At 40.2% G+C, this 22,131-nt stretch overlaps 1 protein-coding gene across 25 annotated transcripts in view; it reads left to right on the forward strand.

Annotated features, from left to right (window-relative positions):
- DTNA (dystrobrevin alpha) overlaps positions 1–22,131 on the forward strand; it is a 227,432-nt gene that overhangs the window by 147,329 nt on the left and 57,972 nt on the right. For all 25 annotated transcript variants that reach the window (XM_063326811.1, XM_063326810.1, XM_063326814.1 and 22 more), the window contains 3 exons: positions 7,745–7,958; positions 15,750–15,835; positions 17,394–17,548. In XM_063326811.1, the coding sequence (XP_063182881.1) occupies positions 7,745–7,958; positions 15,750–15,835; positions 17,394–17,548 (455 nt within the window). The remainder of the gene's footprint in view (positions 1–7,744; positions 7,959–15,749; positions 15,836–17,393; positions 17,549–22,131) is intronic.

The following is a 22,131-nucleotide window of genomic DNA, read 5'->3' on the forward strand; positions in this document are numbered from 1 at the left end:
TCCTGTGTTTTGATTTGTGTCTGTTTCCTTCTGTCCTTTCACTATCCTTTCCCTGAGAAGAGTCAGGATCAGCTGCCTAGCAGGTGCCAGCTATGCTAGAAATCACTGGCCTGTATGAACTGTGTCTGGCAGCAGAGGTTGGCAAGGGAGGTAGACGAGGAGCCTGAGACATGGAAGCAGGAATAGAAACATACAGGACATTTCCAGGTACAGTCTGAGTGGAGGTTCAGATATTTGGGCAATGAGTAGCCTATGTGTGACAGCTGTCACCAGATGTACCAAGCCAAAGAGCTGGGTACCTCATTCTAGCCCTGAGCAGAAGCAACACCCTGGTACATTTTCTTTTTCATGTGATTTGGCACCAGAGAGGGTAAAAGATTGCAAGCCATCGTAGCTGGCACATCAGTCTGTGTAGTGGTGAGATGTGCAGATAGAGCTTTCGGTGATCATGCTACAGCTGACTGATTTAAGGGGCAGTTTGGCCCCAAACAGTTGTAGTTTAGAGGGAAAACACACCTCCACTACAAAAAAACAAAACACAGTCCTCCATTACCCTCCTGGCAGTGGGAGAGAGGGAGACAAACAGATTCACAGTGAAGAGTGAGTGACTTCCTCTGGCTTCACAGCAATGGCAATGACAAATGGCTCCAATACCCTGCTTTGTGACGGGTTCATAGATTCTATTAAAAAAAAAAAAAGAAGAATCATCTAACATACTTCATAATACTTTTAGGATTGTTAGACAAGGAAGCATGAATCTCTCCATTCTAATGAAATGCACCTGAAATACCTGGCACACGTTCAAGTGCCATTGATTTCAAATGACAGTACTAGTATGTTTAAACTCCAGCATATCTGTAAGAGTTTTGCTGGAGTAAAATCTTAAGGAAATGTATACTACAATTTTGGAAATAATTTAAATTAATACTCCTTTCAAAGTTTTTCCTGTATTCACTAACAAAGGAAAATCTATCAAGGATGAATTCTGTCCTAACTATGAATTGGGCGTGTTTAATCTAGGTTTAGTCAGACCTACTGTGTATTAAGTAGATTTGGATTGATTATTTAAGCCCTAATTTCGTTGCTTCCCTTGTTTGATTACACGTGATCTTCTCTTCCATGTTCATTTAGTAATAAACGCAAAGATAACATTGTAGAGTTCATGGTTCAGGTGGAATACCAAAAATGCAGTAGAACAGATGAAGATTTTTGCATAAGTAGATCCATTTAATGGTAAGAAAGCTTAAGCACACAGACTGGGTTTAATAGGTTTTTTTGCTACTTAGAAGATAAACTTCCACTACAGTTTTCTTTTTTATGCTTGCTTAGGGCAACATCATGTCTTGATAACTGATGTTTGAAGTAATCTGCCTCCTTTGAGATTAGTGATATATCCAAGATTATCTATATCTTCCAGCCTTTCCGTGATTCTAAACAAACTGCATGATAGGAAGAAGACTTCATTTTTCGCTGCATAAATAAATTTTAAAAGTTCTTTGCTTTGAGTTGAAAAAAAATGAGTGTAGTCCATCTCTTCTCTCACATTTTGGCTATTAAGAAACCTTTATCTACGAAACAGAAAATTACTATTTCCAAGTAAATTAAAGTTACTAGTTACAATAAATTAAAAATACATTGGTTTCCTGCTAATGAAGAGACTAAAAAACACTTGAAGAAGAAAAGAGGGAGGATGAAGATCAATAAAATTGACATATGCATTTACAGTAAGCAACATAGTTTTGTCCTAAGTTCTGCTTTCTCAAAACGTGTCCAGAGTACACCTCTTCCACAAATTGACCTGTTGACAGAGTTGTAAGTGATGCAATTCTGTACTCTAACACTAAATACTCTTTTTCATCATCAAAGTAGTAAAAGGCAATAGGAAAAGGTGTTCTGAACATAGGTAAAGGGAGAAGAGCAGGATGTAAAATTGCAAGGGTGTTTGAAAACTTTTTAGTTTGAGGAAAATATAAAACTTTCAAACTGAGCCAGCCGCCTTCATTCACCCTTACATCCTGCAGAGAGGGACTCGTCAATTCAGTTACAATGTGTTGGCAACAGGCACTCTCCAAATGTTGTTTTATCAGGCGGAGTAGTCCACTGAAGGAAATACCGTTTGTTAATTGGGGTATATTTTCATGCGTTAATCTTAACTCTCTGCAGTTCAGCCAGGCTCTCCTCAAAGTACGTGTGTGTTGGTAACGATCGCTGTGGAGTGAATGGCAGCCATCTGTAATGTTGCTCACCTGCATCGTCCCACTTCTGTCCCAATGCTGAACTTTATTTACATTCACTGATCACTACCTGTTATGGAACATGCTCAAATACGAAACCCTCTATGACAGTGTTTAAATATTACTTAATCTCATAAAACCTAAATTAGCAGACAGTGTTTGCCATAGGAGATCTAATAATGCAGCTGTTAGGCTTACCTCTGACTTCAGAAATCACTTAACAGAAAAACTAAGGGGAAATGTGTAGCTTAGCAATTGCTCGTGGAAATCATTACATCTTTTTCAGACATCAGGTAAGCGAGGCTGATCGTCTGGACCTGGATAGCTGTGCTGTTTACAGAGTGCGAGGCCTTCGAAGGGTCTGTGAAGATTGGCTGGGCTGCAGGATTTTGGATTGCCTTATACCACACAGGTGCTAGATACAAGCAGCTTTTACTCCCGCTGCCTAGCGATCATCTGCTGACGCTGAAGAAACAACTGGCAGATTTCTATAGCTTTACAGATCCATTTCAGAAAGGCCTTCTTTCTCATTTTGAGGGATAATTCCCTTTTCAGAGGGAAACGTGGCTAAGGCAACAAAAGCAGAAACAGCAACAAGAAGTTAAAAACAAACTTGTAGAGTTTGACTTTTTTGAAGGAATTTAAGGCAGATTTTAGGAGAGAGAAAGCTCTCCTGCATCTGTAAACTGTACGTTACATTGCAGACTCCTTTTGTTAGCATCATAGTAGTATGCAGAAATCAGATTCGGGTTTTATTGCGCTGCACGTTGTGCAAACAAAGCAAGGAGACATGCCTTCTTCACTGAGATGAAAACAATCTCAGGGATGGATAAATAAACAAATGGGCATAGCAGATGTTATAGAAAAAGGGTAGCAGAGAGTATGAAAATTAAAAAGAGAGGAATGTAAGCTTATGCAAAGTTTGCAAGGTTGACATTCTATTATTATGTTGAAAATACCATAGGTATCATATTAGCTATAGGCATAAATTTCTAATAGTACAAATGAATAGAGTGGAGCTTGCAGAGGCCTGTGTTTTTCTCTGCCTTTTCCCAATGTTGATAGGTTGAATTGGCAGCATGATATAATATGTAAAAGTCTGCTTACTATGTGAATAAATGTAAAAAAAATAGGATTCAAAGTGATCAGTAGGGCACTAAACCCAAATGTAATCTGTGCAAGGTCAAGCAATGCAGTGTAAGAGGCTGTGACAATGACAGGATCTGGTAGCTGTTCATACAGATTAAAGTATTTATTATTCATATTTTATATAAAATCTGAATTATTCTAGGCCACGTAGTAGTCAGAACAGAAAAGACATCCTTTCTTAATGTTTAAAGAGCAAGGTGTGGGATTCATCTCAGTTAACTTTACCAGCTCTGAGGTTACATGTCTCATGTAAACTTGAGGCTTTAGGCATTGTCTGTAGTCAATGAAGAAGTATGGGCACCTTCAAAGCGTGGTTCATCCCACCTATCTCCAGATGGCAGCTTTAAATGGCCTTCCAGTACCTGAAGGGGGCCTATAAGGAAACTTGGTAGGGGCTGTTTGCAAGGGCATGTAGCGACAGGATGGGGGACAATGGTTTTAAACTAGAGCAGGGTAGGTTTAGATTAGACATTAGGAAGAAGTTCTTTACAATGAGGGTGGTGAGACACTGGAACAGGTTGCCCAGAGAGGTGGTGGAGGCCCCATCCCTGGAGACGTTCAAGGCCAGGCTTGATGAGGCTCTGAGCAACCTGATCTAGTTGAAGATGTCCCTGCTTACTGCAGGGGGATTGGACTAGATGACCTTTAAAGGTTCCTTCCAACCCAACACGTTCTGTGATTCTATGATTTTTCTTCCACTGATGTTAAAAAGAACCTTGATCACCAGCTGACAGCAGACACCTAATTTTTGACATTTAAATTTAGGTGGGTGGATTCCTGTCCATAACAACTGACTTAAGGCCAGAGACTTCAGTCCTTTGTACACCAGTCTAACAAACACTTCTTGTGATTTTGAGCCAAACATTTGAACAGATATTTTAAAAATTAGCAGATCTTGTTAAAAAAGCCTGGCTCTTGTCCATCTTCCATTTCCTCCTCCAGGAAGTGTTACTTTCCAGCCTCTGTGTAGAGACTTGAAATTTGTGAATAAAATGCAAAATAAAATGGTGCAGTGGAACTGTTGTTTATTCAGCTTCAAGTGGAACCAAAGTGTTTCTGAAAAAAAAAAAGAAAAAAAAAGCCCAAGTAAAATTATTTATAGTACAAATGCACAGCAGTTCCTCGAGACTAATATTTCATGGTGGGTGGGGGACTGTTACTGCTGTGTAATTTCCCATAAGTCATTTTCTTATTCTTGTGCCCTAGCTTTCTGGCATACCAATGAATGTCAGGATAGCTTATGAGGCTTTCCGGTTAGAGTTAACACTAAACCCAATATTTTTCTCTCAGATGTGTTAGTGTACTGATATTATTAGTCCCATGTCTGCTAGCCTCTGGATATTTCCCTTCCCAGGACCATCATCAAAACTAACTCTGGACATGACTATGCTATGAAAAATATTATATCAGTGGGAAAAGAAAAAAAAAAAAAAGTGAAAATCTGATGATCACATAGTATCAATACTGGATCATGTGAAGAATAAAGACACCAAGCCCCATTTCAGTTTCATTTCTTGTGCCAGCTGTTTTCCTCCATGCTCTCTTATCCAAGAGTTTTACACTACTAGGCTATAGCAATTAAAGTTAAATTGCTGCATGAAATTCTCACTGTCAGGAAGTCTGCCTGTCAGGTTCATCCTCCCTGGATGTCCTTCTATCGGTGCTGGGGAAACCATCGCAGTTCCCCGCGACTGCAGAAGTAAACACGTATGGTCAAAACAACGGGCTTAATGCTGTGTTCCTTCCTCCGCACTGATCAGGTGCAGGAATGCTTGAGAGGTACCCCAGGCAGCTCTGATGACATGATTTGTTACCCTTTAAATTCCCCTTTTCCACTCCCACGCTTTTTTCCTCTGCCACACTCATGCGCCCCCAGATAAACAGCCTGTCCTTTCTTATTCTTTTCCCACTAGCTCTAATGTTGCTGATTTTACAACCTTATTCAGTATTTATGATAGGGTTGCCTTAGAAATTTCTGCCCCAGTCAGCAGTGTATGACTAGTCATACTAGTGTGAGCTACTGCCCCTGTTTGTGCTGTTTCTCGGGTTGCTGCCCTGTTAGTGTAATGTAGCCTCAAGTCAGGGTTAACCATCTGCATACGCCTTACTCTCTTTTTGCTATTTGTTATGCCTGGTAATTTCTCAAGTCGCTATCTTGTTCGTAGTGTAGCTACAGTTCAGGTTCGACAGTTTGTGCACATCCCCTCGAACCCAGAAGCCAGCCTGGTGAAACTGCTGGTGGAAGCACCTTCTCCTTCATCTACTTGGTCTGAATTACCAGACCAGCAACAGCTAGACCTTGAGGGAAACATCATGCTTAACCTTCTGCTCTCTGCCTGCCCTTGCCTTCTTAACAAGGTCACAAAATACGTGGGCATGGTCCAGCCCGTTGCTGCATCTTCTGACATATGGCTCTGTATTTCTTCCTTGGCTGCCTTATGATGGTGACCCAGAGTGGGAAATGCTCATTAACCCTTCTGTCCTGGACCAGGCAGTAGCCTGCTTTCTGGTGACTTCTTCCTAGTCTAGTCTGACCTCTGAGCCGTGTGGCGAAGCTGCCCAGAAAGGATCAGGTTTTATGGGCAGGCTGTCTTCCTGGAGATTGTTCACCTCTCATTTACCCAGATTGTCGCAACTTGACAGTGAAAACCAGTTGACTGGGAATGGGAATGGCTGCATTAAAAGGATCTGAGACCTATGCCAGATTCTTTTATGGGGAAGATGCTCTTCCCCCAGCTAGGAGACAAAAAGGAGGAGTTCAGAGAGGGTGTGTGCTCCACCCACCCTGGCTTAATTCAGGATGACACTCTGAAGACAACCTGCCAGGGTACAAAGTTCCCTATAGATAGAACTTTCCTTTTAATACAAAGGCCAAATAAATATTTAGGTGTCACAATGGAACCGCATCTTTCAGGTTTTCCCAATTATTTGCTAGGGAACAGCAAGAAGAAGTAGAAAAGTGCCTTGTCTAGTGCCTGAAGTAGTTGCTGCTGCTGTTGCTGCTCGCCTGTATGGTGTATCTTCCTCTTTGGGCTTACACATGCGGTAGCAGGGTATTAGAGATTATTTTTTTCCTGCGGTAGAAGAGAAGAAACCCAATCACAGGGAAAAATTCTAGACTAAGTAATGCAACTATATCTGGTTTCATTATCTATCTAATATCAGCTTACATTTCCCTGCCATCAGACCATCATGTCACAGTGCAGTCTGAGACAGCACCTGCAAACCAAGCAAGTAGAAGTGAAATGATGAGGATTAGAATTAAATTTCTCTATCCACAAAAAAATGCATCTCCTTCCACATACAGATGGCTCTTGATATGTCATAAGACATATCAAAATGCTAAGTAATAAGAACTATACAGTAGTTTCTCTGGTAAAAAAAAAAAGAGAATTTGCACCCTGAACCTCGTGATTTGTTTCTGATTGACAGTTTCATAAGACAATAGGTAATACTTAAGATTAAAAAGGGGGATGATTCTTTGAGTTCAGGTTTGAACTAAATCCAAATTTTGAATGAGTGTATGGGTTTTTTTATTTTTGGCATGGTGCAGCACTTCTGGACATGCCAATCTGTGGCAAGCCGATCATATTGACACAAGAACAGTGCTATGCACACAAGGTTTCTGTTTGGGTACAATATGAAGGGTGAGCAGAGATTGTCCTTTAAGCCATTCATTGTAGGTAAAAAAAGCCCCCATGAAATTCAGCTTAGACTGGGACTTTTATCAGAGAGATTTAACAAACAGTTTGGCAAATGTATTTAGAAGACACGAAATATGACTTTGGGATCACTTCATTACATGTTGTTTGCTTAATGTAGCTTGTCTACCCTGACTCAATTACAATTCTGTTTCTGTAAAATATTTTGCTTTCCATACAAATTGCTGAAAAGAATTTTCAAAATGTCAGTATGTGTTAAGCACTTAGTATTCGTAGGATCTACTGAAAAGCCCATCTGCTATGCAAATTAATATCTAAGAGTAATTTCTGAATGGGAGTTCATAGAGGCATGGTTCAGAAAAACAATTAGGATATGTTTACCTTCCAGTGATTTCCATGAAATATAGACTTTGACTTGAATGCTTTATACAATGAGGAATGATTTCCCGAGCTGAAGTTGTACTTACTACAACTAATAATATCAATATATTGTTTGCTTATTAACAGATTGGAATTTTATTTGCTCTTTCCTTTACCGAGCTCACTTCTCAGTGAAGGAAAATACATTCATTTGTTTAATTATTCATGAAGTGTTTGTGTGATTGTGTCATTCCCCACCCTGTGGGATGAGGTGGCTTTTTTTCTCAGTTGCTTTCGGGAGTGCATGTCCCTGCTGACTGTTTCTGTCCTGTCCCCTAGTGCACCTGGTGGACATCTGGAACGTGATAGAAGCCTTGCGGGAAAACGCACTGAACAACCTGGACCCCAGCATCGAACTGAACGTGGCTCGCCTGGAAGCTGTGATTTCAACTATCTTCTACCAGCTCAACAAACGGATGCCAACAACCCACCAGATCAACGTGGAGCAATCCATCAGCCTACTGCTCAACTTCTTGCTAGCGGCCTTTGATCCGTAAGTCTGCCTTTCTTCCCTCCTCTCCTGACTGGGGAAAGGATTTTACTTGCTCTGGAAATATCTCTGGAAAACAATTGAACAAGCTAAATTCTGACCCAAATAATGAGTGTGTGAATAGTGCTAACCAGGGAGAGAACCTAAATTAAGGACCTCTGTGTTCCTCTCTGTTGAGCCAAATTCAGCACAACTGTGTTTTCGTCCAGTTACTCAGACTTGTTCCAGTTTATATCAAAGAAGAATTATCTACAGAAACAAATTTACATCCACTTCTAATTTGCCTTGTTATTTATTGACACACCAGTGGCTGACATCACTGCAATGCCTTTGCAGCAGTGACATGGGTTAATAGCTCATTATTTTGAAAGAGCTCATTTTCCTGCAAGTTCTTGCAGCTGTAAGCAATTTTTTTTCTTCTGGCTCATGCCAGTGCAGCATGATTTTGAAACCGTGACAGAAATAGGATAAAGACCTGGAGGTGATGCTGAAATTCATGTTGTTTATTACTGCATGGGACCCATATTACAAAAAGGACAAGTTTGAGATAGAACAAGCCACTTACCGTAACAAATACACTGTGGATACGTATTACGGTTTCTGAATACACGTCATCAACCCATAATGCAGTATTTGCAATCCTCAAAACCGAATTATTGGAGAACAGTGGTTAAGTCTGACAGATGCAGATGACCTATTGCCTCTTTATGGCAAAAACTCACCATCTGAAAACACTGGCCATGACGCATTAAAATAAGGATGGTGCCCCTCTCCCCCTCCCTCTTTCCTGTCCTCTCGCTTGAGGGCCCTGGTGCTGGGTACCATCGAGAACCTTTCAGAGCTAGACCAGCCAGCAGCTCAGTTGCCATGGCAACAGGGAGAAAAAGTAGATGTTCCACATGATGAGGCTGCACCCAACCTCCACTCTGGCCCCTCCGAGGGGAAAAAAAAGAAGCCAAGCCGTTGTGAAACCCTAAACTTCAGGAATATTCTTCTCCCCTCAAGGGCAGTAAAAGAAGGAACAGGCAATTTAATTTGTACCATTGTGGCTGTGACAAGAATGTTAAAGGACAACAAAAATGTCCGAACGCATGGATTGGTGCATGCCGCAAGCAAACTGCTTCCCGGCTGGTAAGCACAAGGAAAGACCCAGGACTGTGGAAGCAAGACCTGCAATAATGTGCTTGTTTTGTAGCTTGCTGTAACAGGGGTGGAGAACTCAGCCAGACGTCAAGGCTACTTGCAGAGGAGAGGATTTTACTCCCCTGTAGGGAAACTGAGAATGTCCTTAAAGGCGCAAGGTTTTGCTTTCCTTGGAAACATCCCATGTGCTGTGGGTCGTGACCTGTTTCTGGGCTCCAGTAAGGACCTCCCAGGGGTGAGGAGGCTGTGACCCGCATTCCATTCACTGAGCAGAAACTCAGTCTGTCGCGCTGCCTCCAAGCAGGGTGCACAGGATGCACTTCCCAGAAGGACAGAGACACCCAAAGGACCCCCAGGAACAGGCTCCCAGCTCTGGGAACCAAGAGAGGGACTGACAGCCTATCACCCCTTTTTAAATGCACCAAACATCTGGGATGATGTTCAGGTGCAATCTGAGATATCGAAGTTCAGGCTTCACAGAGATGTGTGTCAACAAGATCTCTCTTTACTGTAATGGAAGTTTGGACACCTATCACAGATACAGACATAAAAGTTAAGCATCTCATTCTCAAAGTGTGCCCTACCCTTTAGTATGGTTCAAATTATTGAAGTTTTGGGTCTGGTGTTGGTTTAGCAACAGATCTGGTGGTCCAGATTTTCCTGTATCTGGGAAACAGAGGGAGGGAGGTGGCTCTACATGCTACAGGGATGGTGTGAGAGCTGCTGGGGTCTAATCAGACCTGATAGCTCTGCTTCCCGTGTTGCTCCCTTTCCTCCTGTCCCCTGCAGTGCAGCAGAAAGGTCCTTCACTGATGAAGGCTACAAGTTGGTAGGAGGAGCAAGGTCTTCTTGTGGTCCCATGCTCACAGAGAGGCAATACATTGCATATAGGGGGAGCAGGAGGGGGACTGTGAGGTGAGATGAAGTCTTTTTCTCACTCTCCCCCCATTTGTAAAATCTGGACAGTGAAACTAAATTGCTTGCAGTCTTCTCCAATGAAAAAAAGGAGTTTTAGTAGGTGCATGAACCATACTGAAATCACAACCATCACATCTAAAATAATCTTGTTATTTTTGATATGGGTTCACTCTTCTGTTTCTTAGCCTTGTGTTTTAAGGAAACTGTTGACCTGCAGAAAGGCTATCCAAATTTCTAGATGGCTACTGAGGAACTATTTTTTATGTTTATTGATGAATGTTAATATGATCACATTTCATTCTGTGAACACAAACAACCAAAAAAAAAATCCCAAACCCCTGAAAAACCCAGAATAGTTTTCTAAGACCAAAACAGTAGACCAAGACCAAATAGCTCTTCAGTATAAATGAGAAGGCTGTTCTAAGTGATCATGGATAGTTTTGGTATTTGTGGCTACACAGAACAATGGCTGCTCCTCCTATACTGTGGGCAGGTACAGAAAAGGTTGTGCAGTTTCTCACGTCCTGTTTGAAATGCAAAGAGAGTGGAGAAATGGAGTCTGCGACTTAGCGTATATGAAAGGACCACAAGGGACAAGTTAATGTGTGATTTAAAATCTTAATAAGCCTACCACTGTCATTTATTTAGTTCTAGTTAATATATATTGCCCCACGTGTACCGTGCTGGCTGAAGATCCTCCAAGCTTTAAACGGAGCTTCTTCCTTTGTTTACAGCCTGCTGAAAACCTGACAGGCTTCTCCACCTAGAGTATTTTCTAGAGTATTTCCCTAGGCCTGCAACACAGATGTCTTCTCAGGAGCTAGAAACTTAAGAGGAACCATGGTGCAATGCGGTGGCATGTGGGCCAACTTGCCCACTGCCTGTATGAACATTCATCCCAATTTTTTGATGATTTTTTCACAGCCTTGGGGATTCATTAGGCCTACAGATAATTATATTTCCCTGCTGCTCAACCCTGAAGGGAAGAAAAATTATAGTGTATAAGATTTCATGTGACACTGACTCCGGTGCTCCTACATGCTCAGCCAAAACCAAAGTGCAACCTTATCGAACTGCAAGACAACAAAATCAAAATTCACAAACAGAAATGTCATTAAAATTGATTTGCTATTAGCGCACGAAGGTCAGCATCATGTTGTAGAGGACCCGACAGACCAAAACCAGTGAGCAGAATGAGGCGGTCAGACTTTAAAGAACCTGGACAAAAACATGCCTGACCTGTGTTTTTGACTGCACGATAAAATTGGGCAATAGCTTTTGCTTCAAGGTCTAAGGTGATTAACTGGGTTTATGAAATAATAGCATACTTCCTTCACTGGCACACAAGTAGTATATAAAAAAATGACAAGTTCAAACCTCTCTGAAAAATTCATCCCAGGCTGGCGTCAAAGCCTGCGCAGGCAGCTGGGTGGAATGTCAGCCTCATTCAATCGAGCGGTTCCCAAAAAGACTCTTTTTAAACAGACTGTAAAATATTCTGTGCTAGATCATCTTCAGCACTGGCTCAGTATTGCAATACGGCTATTCCTGCTGCAGAGTTTAACTGAGGAGATCATAGCTGATTTTTCTCTGTCCCTTGACATACCTGTCCTACGAATGGAACTGTGAGCTCTGGGCTATGAAACAGACCCAGTCTAACTGGAGGGGCTTGACTTCTACAAAGAGAAGAGGAAATATTCGTGCCCGTGTTTAATCAAATGCACATTTGAATCATACTGAGTTCAATACATAAAGATGTATCTGTTTTGGAAGTTTAACTTCTTGCTCATCCATCTGTTCAGAGCTGTCAAGTGTTTAATTCCCTTCTCCACTAACCATTGAAAGCCGTACAGGCCAGCTAGCTTTTATGAAGGAAGTCCAGCAAAAAAAATGCATTTCAGAGATTTGGTCATTATGCATTTTGCTCTCCTAAATGAAAGAATTTTGCTTGATTCCATTATTGATTCCATGATTCCCTCTCTGAAACCTGTTTGTGAAAATGGGAATTTGTAACTACAGCCTCTGACATTTCAGAATTGGCTGCCCTGATTAAGGTGGGCAGTAGAAGGCTCACAAGTAGCTGAAGAAATTTTGTTACTTTTGGAAAATATAACTTAAAGTATTGGGGAGCACCGCTTCATGCCTAGTTAATGAGGAAAATCATATTTTCTCGTTGTCCCTTTCATGGGACACATTTGCTATTTCTAAAAGATGTGACGTTATTTCTTTATAGTCTTCCCACCATATGGCTGTCTCAGTACAAGTATTGTAGAGATCCTGACAAACGACAGTGTCTCCCATTTGGTACCGCTCTCCTTGCTGACCCAAAAGGCAAATTCAGGCCCTGGAGCTGGACTTAGCCTTGTATGGTCTGTGGATTTATCAGGCAGTCAGTCCATGGGGCTTCCTTGCTCTGGGGAGATGCTGTCTCTCTCTGCAGCCATGCATTTGAAGAGGAAACCTTCTGCTCTTCTCTGGTGTCTAAAAGCCTGTGTTATTTTTTGCCCTTTTTTTTCCCCAAGCAGCAGGAGATAACCTTAAGCCCTGGCCATCATTCCCTTTCCTAAGTGCTCCATCCTGCGTTGTTGCTAAGTGCACATCAGTGTCAAGGTTTGCCTTTGCCATCATTTATGCTTCTAGTGCTTTTCTGTAGGGATCTGAAGAGTAACCTCAGGAAGAGAGGTGCTGTAGAAAATCAAAATGTTTTCTGTCCTCTCCTATTTCCACTAGTAAAATTTTTATCTCTTTGCATTAGCCAGCCTAAAGCTTCTTGCAGGGAGCACCGACTTCAATAGAGATCTCCATGCTGCTATGAGCCACTGTTTCAGGATTTGCTTTTACGCAGCAAACACTGCGAGGCCCCCATGCTGCCAGTCAAGGGCATCTGTAGCGCTTAGACATAGCTTAGGGCACTTCTGGATCCAAATGATATTGGCAATTCTCAGGCCCCATTATCCTGTCTGTTCATCAGTCATATATATTTAAATATGTATGTGTGTATATGTGTGCGCACACACACACATATATATTTGAAGGGCAAATTGAACTTATACTGGCTCTAGTGATGCTTTTATGAATACAAATGACCGATACAAAATACAGTGTCAAAACTAATCAGCTCAAACAGAGAGATAGAAGAGATAAATCAAATCTTTTCTTTTTCTGTTCTTCTGTTCCATAACTGTTTAAGTATGGAAAAAGCCAATGGCTTTGGGGTGGAAAGCCGAAGGCAAGTTGATATGTGTCTGCCATTCAATAATAGAATCCTATTAGTAAATGTAACTAAACCTACTGGGAAGAATACTCTAAATCTGAAGCACTTCCATACAGGCTTTATTTTATCCTGTAATTCTTCCATTGCATCTTAATAACACCATTGCTTCCACTTAGCATTTATTTTTCTTAAGTATAACTAGCTCTTTTAAAGGCAGGTGAAAAGCTCATGATGAAACAGTGCAGAAAAATTCCCAAAGGTCTAAAAGGTAGCACGCACAAGAAGAATAGAAAATGACCAAATTCTCAGCCGTAGCATTGTAGGTCCTGATTTACGCAAATTAGAATCCAGTCAACGAAGGATGGAAATACAGAAGACTGGAAATTCCTATACTGTGATTTTAATCTTATGAAGCCAGTCAAAGGGAACACAATATAATGAAAATGTGCACGAAACCCATCATTAAAGAACATAGTAAAGATTTATTTCTTAAATACTGAAGTCGTGAATTTATTTGGTTTTGTCTATATCTCTATTTGATTTTCTGACAGAAAGCAGAATTTTAAATGAGTGTAAAGAATATTTAGAATTAATATTGCAAATCATGGGTTAGGCTGATGTAGAACAAAATTCAATTCACCGAACTTTAAAGATTATTACTTAGCCAAGCTTAGGGAACTGCTTCATTTTCTAAAGTCTGAGTGACTTAAAGAATAGTGAAGCATGTAGCATGCTTTAAGGTACTGTTATGGGTATACCGTTCATGTCTGCTATATACGTATATGTTACTGTATTAGTCTGCTTTGGGGCTTGCAGAGAGACAGACACAGTCATAAACTCTGTGTCTTTCCAGAATCAGTTTATCTGACACAGTATTCTTCATTAGAATTAAGAGTGGCAATCAACAGAGTAATTTCAAAAATATTGATGAAGAGCTGAATTTCTGTAATTTCTATATTTCTGTGTTTTATATTTTTTATTGCCAGTGCAGTTAGACTACATTATGTAAGACATAATTGTATATATTTTAACAGGAAATCTCTTAGAAACGTAACGTTCCCTGATAAAGACTGAAGATCACAGAAACTCTGCTTCTAAAAAATGAGACAAAACTTTATTATCTGGTCATTATTAGCCCTATCAGCAGAATTTAGAAGGAGACACAGGTGCCATTTTGCTAAGCTCACAAATATTGGATGACTGTCCCTTTTTTAAAGCATGATGACAATGTGTTCTCACTGATGTCATTAAACAGGCATATGAGAAGCTATTAAGTAATGCAAAGGAGTTTGGATGACAGATAAAAGTTGCTCCAGTGCAACAGTGGACTCTTACTGCCTTATAGTAAGACTCTGAGAATTCCAAGAAAAAACACATTTCACCGTTTGGATGCCAAAAAAAAAAGAACATTAAAAAGCAGATGAACTTAGGAGACCATGTTCATTCTCATCTTTGCAAAGGGACTGAACATTACGGCATTTTTGTTCTGACGTTCCTGTCAACACTGGGCTTAGTTTTGCCTAAATTGGGGGGATAGGTCTTTTAGGAGGTAAGAGCACCTTGCAGTGTGTGAAGTCATGTATGACTCACGCAGCTCAAATATACCAAGGTTTCTATAATGGCAGGTAATCATTGGGGACCATCATGACTGTAGAGGGAGAACGAGATAGCAAGAGGAGCAATAAAGTTAAGCCATTGCGTGCTTTGAGACAGTGGAAGAAAGAGTTGGCAATGTGCTAAAGGTGAACGCGGCGTCCTGAGAGTGCAGTATATGGTCTGATCCTTCCAGGGAGAACAAAAAGGCTTTTATTTTTACCTGAAAGTGACTGCATTTACAGAAAAAGCTGCGTCTATTTGCCCCAAGGCATCCTCCTGCGTGCATTTGGGGTTTAATAGCATTATGCATTTTAAGTTGAAAGTAGAGAGCCAGGCATAGGCCCAACTTGAACAAAGCAGGGACAGCACTCTTTTGCATATCACAACAAATGTCATTCTGGATGCAGGTATATTCCCCATTTTTCAGCAAAGTTCTTAAAGATTCATGGGGGTCAGGTGTACCATTTAAAAGGCGATTGTCAGGACTTAGTCCTGTGAGCCCTTTCTGCTTTTTCACTTTTGTTCCCAGTGTTGATTTTTGCACTTATTTGTAATCTCCTAGGGACAGAAGATACACATTGCACTTAGGATAGGGAGACCATGAATGTGGTAGGTGCCTTCCAGTGCCACTGTAGCACAAATAGCAGTAATAATCATCACCTTAGTGTATAATGAGATAAGCAGTTTAATACTGAGCTTCACATACATAATAAATCTGTTCTGAGATCTTTACAGAACAATGTACTGATGTGTGTTCCCACAAAACAAACTTTGATTTTAAAGGCCTTATCTCTTTGTATGTCAATCCACATACAGTGTGGATTACAATATGTCATCACGTCAATGATACACTTTTTAAATGGAAAGAGGTCCATGTTATGAAATGAACATATAAAATATGTCTACTTTCTACTTTTGAACAGGGAAGGACATGGTAAAATTTCCGTTTTTGCTGTCAAAATGGCCTTGGCAACTCTCTGTGGAGGAAAGATCATGGACAAGTTAAGATGTAAGTCTTTTGGGTGGCATTTTTTACCTGTTAATCATTGTTGTACTTGAGAGATAACAGTACAGGTAGGAAAGAGGAAATCTGGATAAGTTATAGTTTGATGGTTGGATTTGGGGTTTGCACTATGTATATATCTCCCAAGAAAATACCCTTAAATGTTTGGCTGAACTTCACATTTTTGAAGGCAAATTGCATATATTGAGGTTCTGATTGGTGGATTTTATTTTTTTTTTCCTTTGGGATGATTGAATTCAGAGTACAGGTAAGTGCCTCAAATGTTCAACATCATGAAGCATCATTTAGCAATTTCTTCAGACATTTTCTGAATAACATCCCTCTCATTTCACACTTAGAAGTACAATATATTTATGCACTATTTATATTTCTTCCCATAGGGCGTATACTAATTCCATCTGTTTTGGAGAACAGATTCTCATTTCACAGGATTTAATCACAGTTCCCCAATGGCCAAGGCATAGTTTACTTGTAACTGCAATGAAAGACTTTCTGTTAAGTGCTATGATGTCTGTAGCTCAGGTCCAGAACACCATTTTCCAGACTTTTTGACCAAAGGATTAATGTTAACCTTCAGTTTCCTCCGAGCCTTCTACCACAGCCAAAGAAAATTGAGTTTACGAATTGTTGTTGATTACAGTAGACAAGTAGAAATCCCAGGCGCTAATGTAGTCTTCCAGATTTGGTGCCATTTTTTAATATATTATATCGATGTAGAAACTCAAAGACAGGCTGAACTTAAATTATAAATTGAACACTGTCATAAATTGAGCACTGTTCCATAGGTTGTTTTAAGAACAGGAGCAGGGTCCATCCAGCGGAAGACCGGAGTGTCATGATAATTCTTCAGGTGCCACGTCCCAGGGTCCTGTTGTCTGAATTTTCCTTCCAGGTTCCTGTAGCTGACATGACAGCCTGAAAAATGAAAAATGTTCCTTAGTCTATGATCCCCTGCTAAACTTAGGATAATTTTAAACAAAGAGAAAGGTAAAGGCTGAGAAACGTGCACCTCTGGAATAATAAAACTGCAATATTTTTATACATGAGCAAAAAAGAAAAAAAAAAGAAGACTGAAAAGTAATGCATTTGAAAGACTTTCAGTGCTTTGTGCGTCCAAAACAATAATAACTGACTTAATGAACTTATTGTCAAGATTTAGATTTGACATGGTAAGCCGGCAGTAGGCAAAGAACTGATGTTGCGTATCTTGTCAAATTAAATTCTTCTTATCTGATTAAATTACAACCTCATGCCATGCATCAGACTTCACTTTAAAAAATGACCACACACAATGAAAAATAAGCAGGCATATTTTAATATCAAAATCAGCTATTGATTTTTTTTATATGTAAATTTATTTTAGATTTTTTTATATGTAAATCATTCCCTTTTTTTTCTATTGAGAGGGGTTTCTATGGAGGTTTCCATAAGCAGAACATGTTATTTAGCACTTCTGGTTCAAATCAGATGATACTGAATTCAGAGCAAATATGTAGCTCTCACTGAAGTTGCTGTGTCTTTTTCTTGTCTTTTCCCGCCTCAGATATTTTCTCAATGATTTCTGACTCCAGTGGAGTGATGGTTTATGGCAGATACGACATGTTTCTGCGGGAGGTTCTCAAGCTGCCCACGGCTGTTTTCGAAGGGCCTTCATTTGGTTATACTGAGCAATCAGCAAAATCCTGTTTCTCGCAACAGGTAAATGGAAGAGTGAGCATCCTAGACATAGGATCTCAATCACCCCTCTAAGCAGGCCATGACTTTCTTCCTTTCTTACACATGTGCACATATTTGCCCAGGAAACGAATGGCTGGGTGGAGGGGAGGTCCACTGTGCTAATTTCTGGCATGATGCCTTCTATAGGAAGCTAGTATCCATAGGTTCTCCATATCACTGTGGAGGAGAGAGAGGCTTAGTCAAAAGGTAACTCAGAGCAGGATCTTAACTTACATGTTCCTAAATTAGGGAGGCTGAGGAGACTAGCTTCCTAATTTAAGCATCTAAGTTAGATGCTTACATTTAGATGATGTAAATACCCCAAGACATATAATCCTCCACTCCAGTTAGTTGTTGTTGCTGTAAACGTACATGAGATTTTAACTTCTCCATACAAAGCTCAACTCCAACTGAAAAATCAAGCTACGTATTGTACACACACAAGAACTTTACGGGTGAGAAGAAAATTGCATTAAAACATTATTGAAATGGGCGTCAGTAGGTATTAGAAATTCCCTGGTCTCTTACAGATAACATCAGTGAGATAGGGTCAGGAAAGCAATGAATTGATCCTGAAGAAAATACGAGATTTTTCCACAACTCACGGGACTCTGTAGGTGCACTGAGTACAGTACGCTGGCTGCATCTAATACCTAGCACTGCAGAAGAACCCATAATTGGGGCTGGTTGTCCATTTCTCCAGTGGAGAAAGAGAGGATTCCTCTGGCTCTTGCCACACATGACACTGTGCAATTCCATAAATATAAAGTAAGGGAAGATGCTGAAACTGGGAAAATGTTAGAAATAAAGTGGTATTTTCCTTGTCTTTATCCTTCCATTCGCTAACTGAATACTGTTGAACAAATAAGTTGAATGGAGCATAAATGGTGTCATTTTCATGCAAAACAGAGTCTTATTTTTTGTTTTCCCTCAGTTTCCTTACTAATCAATAGGCACTCCAGTCAACTGAAAGGCATTGTTGAAATTCATTTATTGAATCATCTCCCAAATAATTTTAAATCATAATGTTTGCATATATGAAACTAGCCTTGTTTCACAGAGGGGGACTTAAGACAGCACTTCATCTTACATTGAAGAATTTACACAGTGAAGTGACTTTTGGTAGTTTTGTGTTAAAATAATAAAAGAGTGCTCTTGCATGGCAACAAGGCATTCAAGCTTTGTATGTAGGCCATAGTATTATTAAAGATCAAAGAAAGCAGTTTCTTTTCTTGAAAAAATGTCATTCACGCCTCATTTTCTATCTAAGCAGCCATCAGAAATGGCACTTTCATTGACATTGCATCCAAATGAGTGGACTAGATGTACTAAGGTACCTTAAGAAACAAAGTCTCCAAATAGGCATTATACGGTTTAGTTCACAATCTCCATTGAAAGCTAACGAGAGTTAGGTCTCTGACTGATATAGGTACACAGTGGATTTACTAAGCTGCCCTTTTGCATCTGTAGGCAGTCAAGTGCTCCTGTAAATCTAGTCTAATTTTTCACTGAAATTCACTTTATGTAATTCTCATTACATCTTCAGACTCAGAACAACGTATCCCTATGATAAATGATAGCCACAGTCTTAATCACACTGTAGGTCATTCCCTCACCCCCTCATATTGCACTTAGTGTTATCAAAAGTTGATACCTTGGAATAAGTTTGGCACTCTCTCTGTTGTTCTCAGTATGGATCACTTTTGTTTACCAGAAGCCTTTCAGCCCACTGATACATAGATTCCTCAGTTTCAGGGAAAGAAAAAATTCTGGGAATGATTTTCTGCTCATGGTGTCAAATCCATTTCTGTTTGCATCTGAAAGGATTTTTCCTATTGCAGAAATGTTTTATTATTCCCCATTCTACTGGTTTACTTGATCAAACCATGTACTTTCTTCCGTCTGTGGACGACTACTAGATTGAATGGCTATTCAAAATAGAAACAATCGCATTTCCTCATGAGCAGATTTATGGAACAGAAATGCCAGAGCAAGTGACTTAATGTTTCAGAATACAAATCTGTGGCTCAAAAGGGAATTTACAGCCACCACTTTCCCCCATGGGTAGGTTTAATATGATGTTATACTGTATTTGTATTTAGAAGTGTTGTTATTATTACAAAAAAACCCACTTTTTATCTCTTTTTTTATCCCAAATTAAAAAGGTAGACATGAACTTAGTTTTCTTAGCACTTGGCTAAGTGTTATTCCACAAACCTAGACTCCATCTGCATGTGGCATATATTTAGAAAACAGCTTTCAGTTTCAGCTTTCCCAGCAGCTGAAAAAAAGTGCAGGAGGAAAATATGCCTTTAAAATACATGGGGCTTGCTCTGCTCCTTTTAAGGGACACTCTCTAATCCATAAAATCAGTGACCACCAGAGGAGTCTGGCCATAAAGCTGTCAGTGAAGCTAAATTGCTTTTATTTGGTGCAAATCAGGTTTTAAATTATAGCTGCTTTCAAAAGGCCTACTGCATTGTGGAAGAGCTGTTCTTGTCTCCCCATCCATTTGCTTGTTTAGACCAGCTGTGTGTTTGCTGCCAACTTAGCTGCCTTCAAGAGCAGAGGGAAGACTTAAGGCTACTCAGCTCTGCAGTACGGGCCACTGGAGGACCTTTCTTTTCATAGACTTTGTTCTGCCTTTTCTCCTCCTGTTCTCAGTTCTGCTGCAGACAGTATAGACATTTGCTGGCGGCGTTGGTCAGCAGAGCTATGCTAAACGTCCACAGCAGATCTCCAAAAGAAAGATGCTTTTCCCTGAGCTTATAGCATAGGATGCCTATTCAAGGAGTGGTTATCCACTCTCCGTGGCTGGGAAGATCATTCATACAACAAGCAGGTGATAACTGGTTGATTGGACTTTCAAGCTACAAGTATTGTGGGAAAAGATAGTATTTCAGTGAGATTTAGAACTCATATTCTGGCTATTTCTGTTTACAAAAGAATCAAGACCATTTTCACAATTAGCCTGAAGTGTTTTCTCTTCTTTTAAGGACAAATACCTTCATGTATTTCCCAATATCTTGCAATATTTCAGCCCTGAGACTGTTGCAGAGTGAGATGTTTTCCACTAATCAATCAGTGCATAAGAGAAATAATGATTTTCTTTACATCTGGTGTCAATTTATATAAATGCAGTACAGAGACTCCATCTGGAAATCTCAGCTCTTAAAAGCACTCCACAACACACGGAGATGATACATGTCACTGCATAGCTGCTGTTTTGCTTCCTCATGGGGTAACCACAGTTCTTTAGCAAGTTAAAGCAGTAGCTTATGCAATCAAATATGAAAATTTAGCAATCCCTTTGGATATGGGAATGCTACTTAAATATGTACGTCTATAAATTATATCTGCACACATTCTTCACAGAGCTCAATATTTTTGCATTTTAATTTTATTTTAAAGGAAGGTTTAGTTGATGATTTCATAGAATCATAGAAGAGTTAGAGTTGGAAGGGACTTTAAGATCATCTAGTTCCAACTCCTCTGACATGGGCAGGGACACCTCCCACTAGACCAGGCTGCTCAAAGCCCCATCCAGCCTGGCCTTGAACACTTCCAGGAGGGATGGGGCATCCACAGCTTCCCTGGGCAACCTGTTCCAGTGTCTCACCACCCTCACAGGTAAGAATTTCTTAAGGACTCTCTGTCCTTGGCCACCCAGTAGCTGTGTACTTTAGTACACACTTATGTAGCCGGTATACTAGGTCGGAAGAAGCAAGTATTTATGGTGGCAATACCTCAGGCTGAAATATCACCTCTAGGTCTGAAAAAAACAAATGGACTAAGATTTGTGCTGACTTTTTCCAGATGCCTAAGAAGCTTAAGGCCCTAGATTACATTTTTTAAATCAACAGGGATATTTTAGCGTTTAAATGTCTTTGAAAGATAAAGGGGCATAGGCCTTTTAAGTGCTTACAGGTGTGGAGAGTTTAGGAACAGTTGCAGTCCCTGAGTGTACACAAACACAACGTCCCACAATCAGAGCCCACCCAGAACTAGTTGCTCTCACTCAAAAGACAAGCGTAGTTTCTTAAATTACAGTAACACAATTGCCTGTGATGGTCTGTCCTTACCCTATATTTGTTTTGAAATTATACTCCCTTGTCATTATTTTCTTTCGTTTTCTTTGTTGGAGTACCATCAGTCATTCTCTGCAGTGGCTTTTCATGTGAAAGTTGGTAATACGTAGCGATGCCCTACACGCACTTGTACTCATTATAGGGTATTCATAACACATGAGAACATGAACAGTTGAGTGCCGGCCTTATTCACAAAGCATCTTCAGGCAATGACTTTAGAAGAGAGTCTTCAGGGAAATGGGAGCTAGGTGTCCCCATCCCAGCCTTGTGAAAAGGAGTGTTACTCATCAGTAGTATACATAACTACTAAAAATAGTCCAGAAAATCTTTGCTGGTATCACTTTTTCTTCTTAGTAAACCAGGGCTACAAGTAAACAGTGTCTGAAACTCATTCCCAAGTATTTCTGTAAGGGCAAGATAAAATCATTTTGATGTGTCTAATTAGTGATTCTTTGTGCATGTTTGTTTGCTTGTTTG

Source organism: Chroicocephalus ridibundus, chromosome 2 (assembly GCF_963924245.1).
Source record: "Chroicocephalus ridibundus chromosome 2, bChrRid1.1, whole genome shotgun sequence".
NCBI classification, from domain to species: Eukaryota; Metazoa; Chordata; class Aves; order Charadriiformes; family Laridae; genus Chroicocephalus; species Chroicocephalus ridibundus.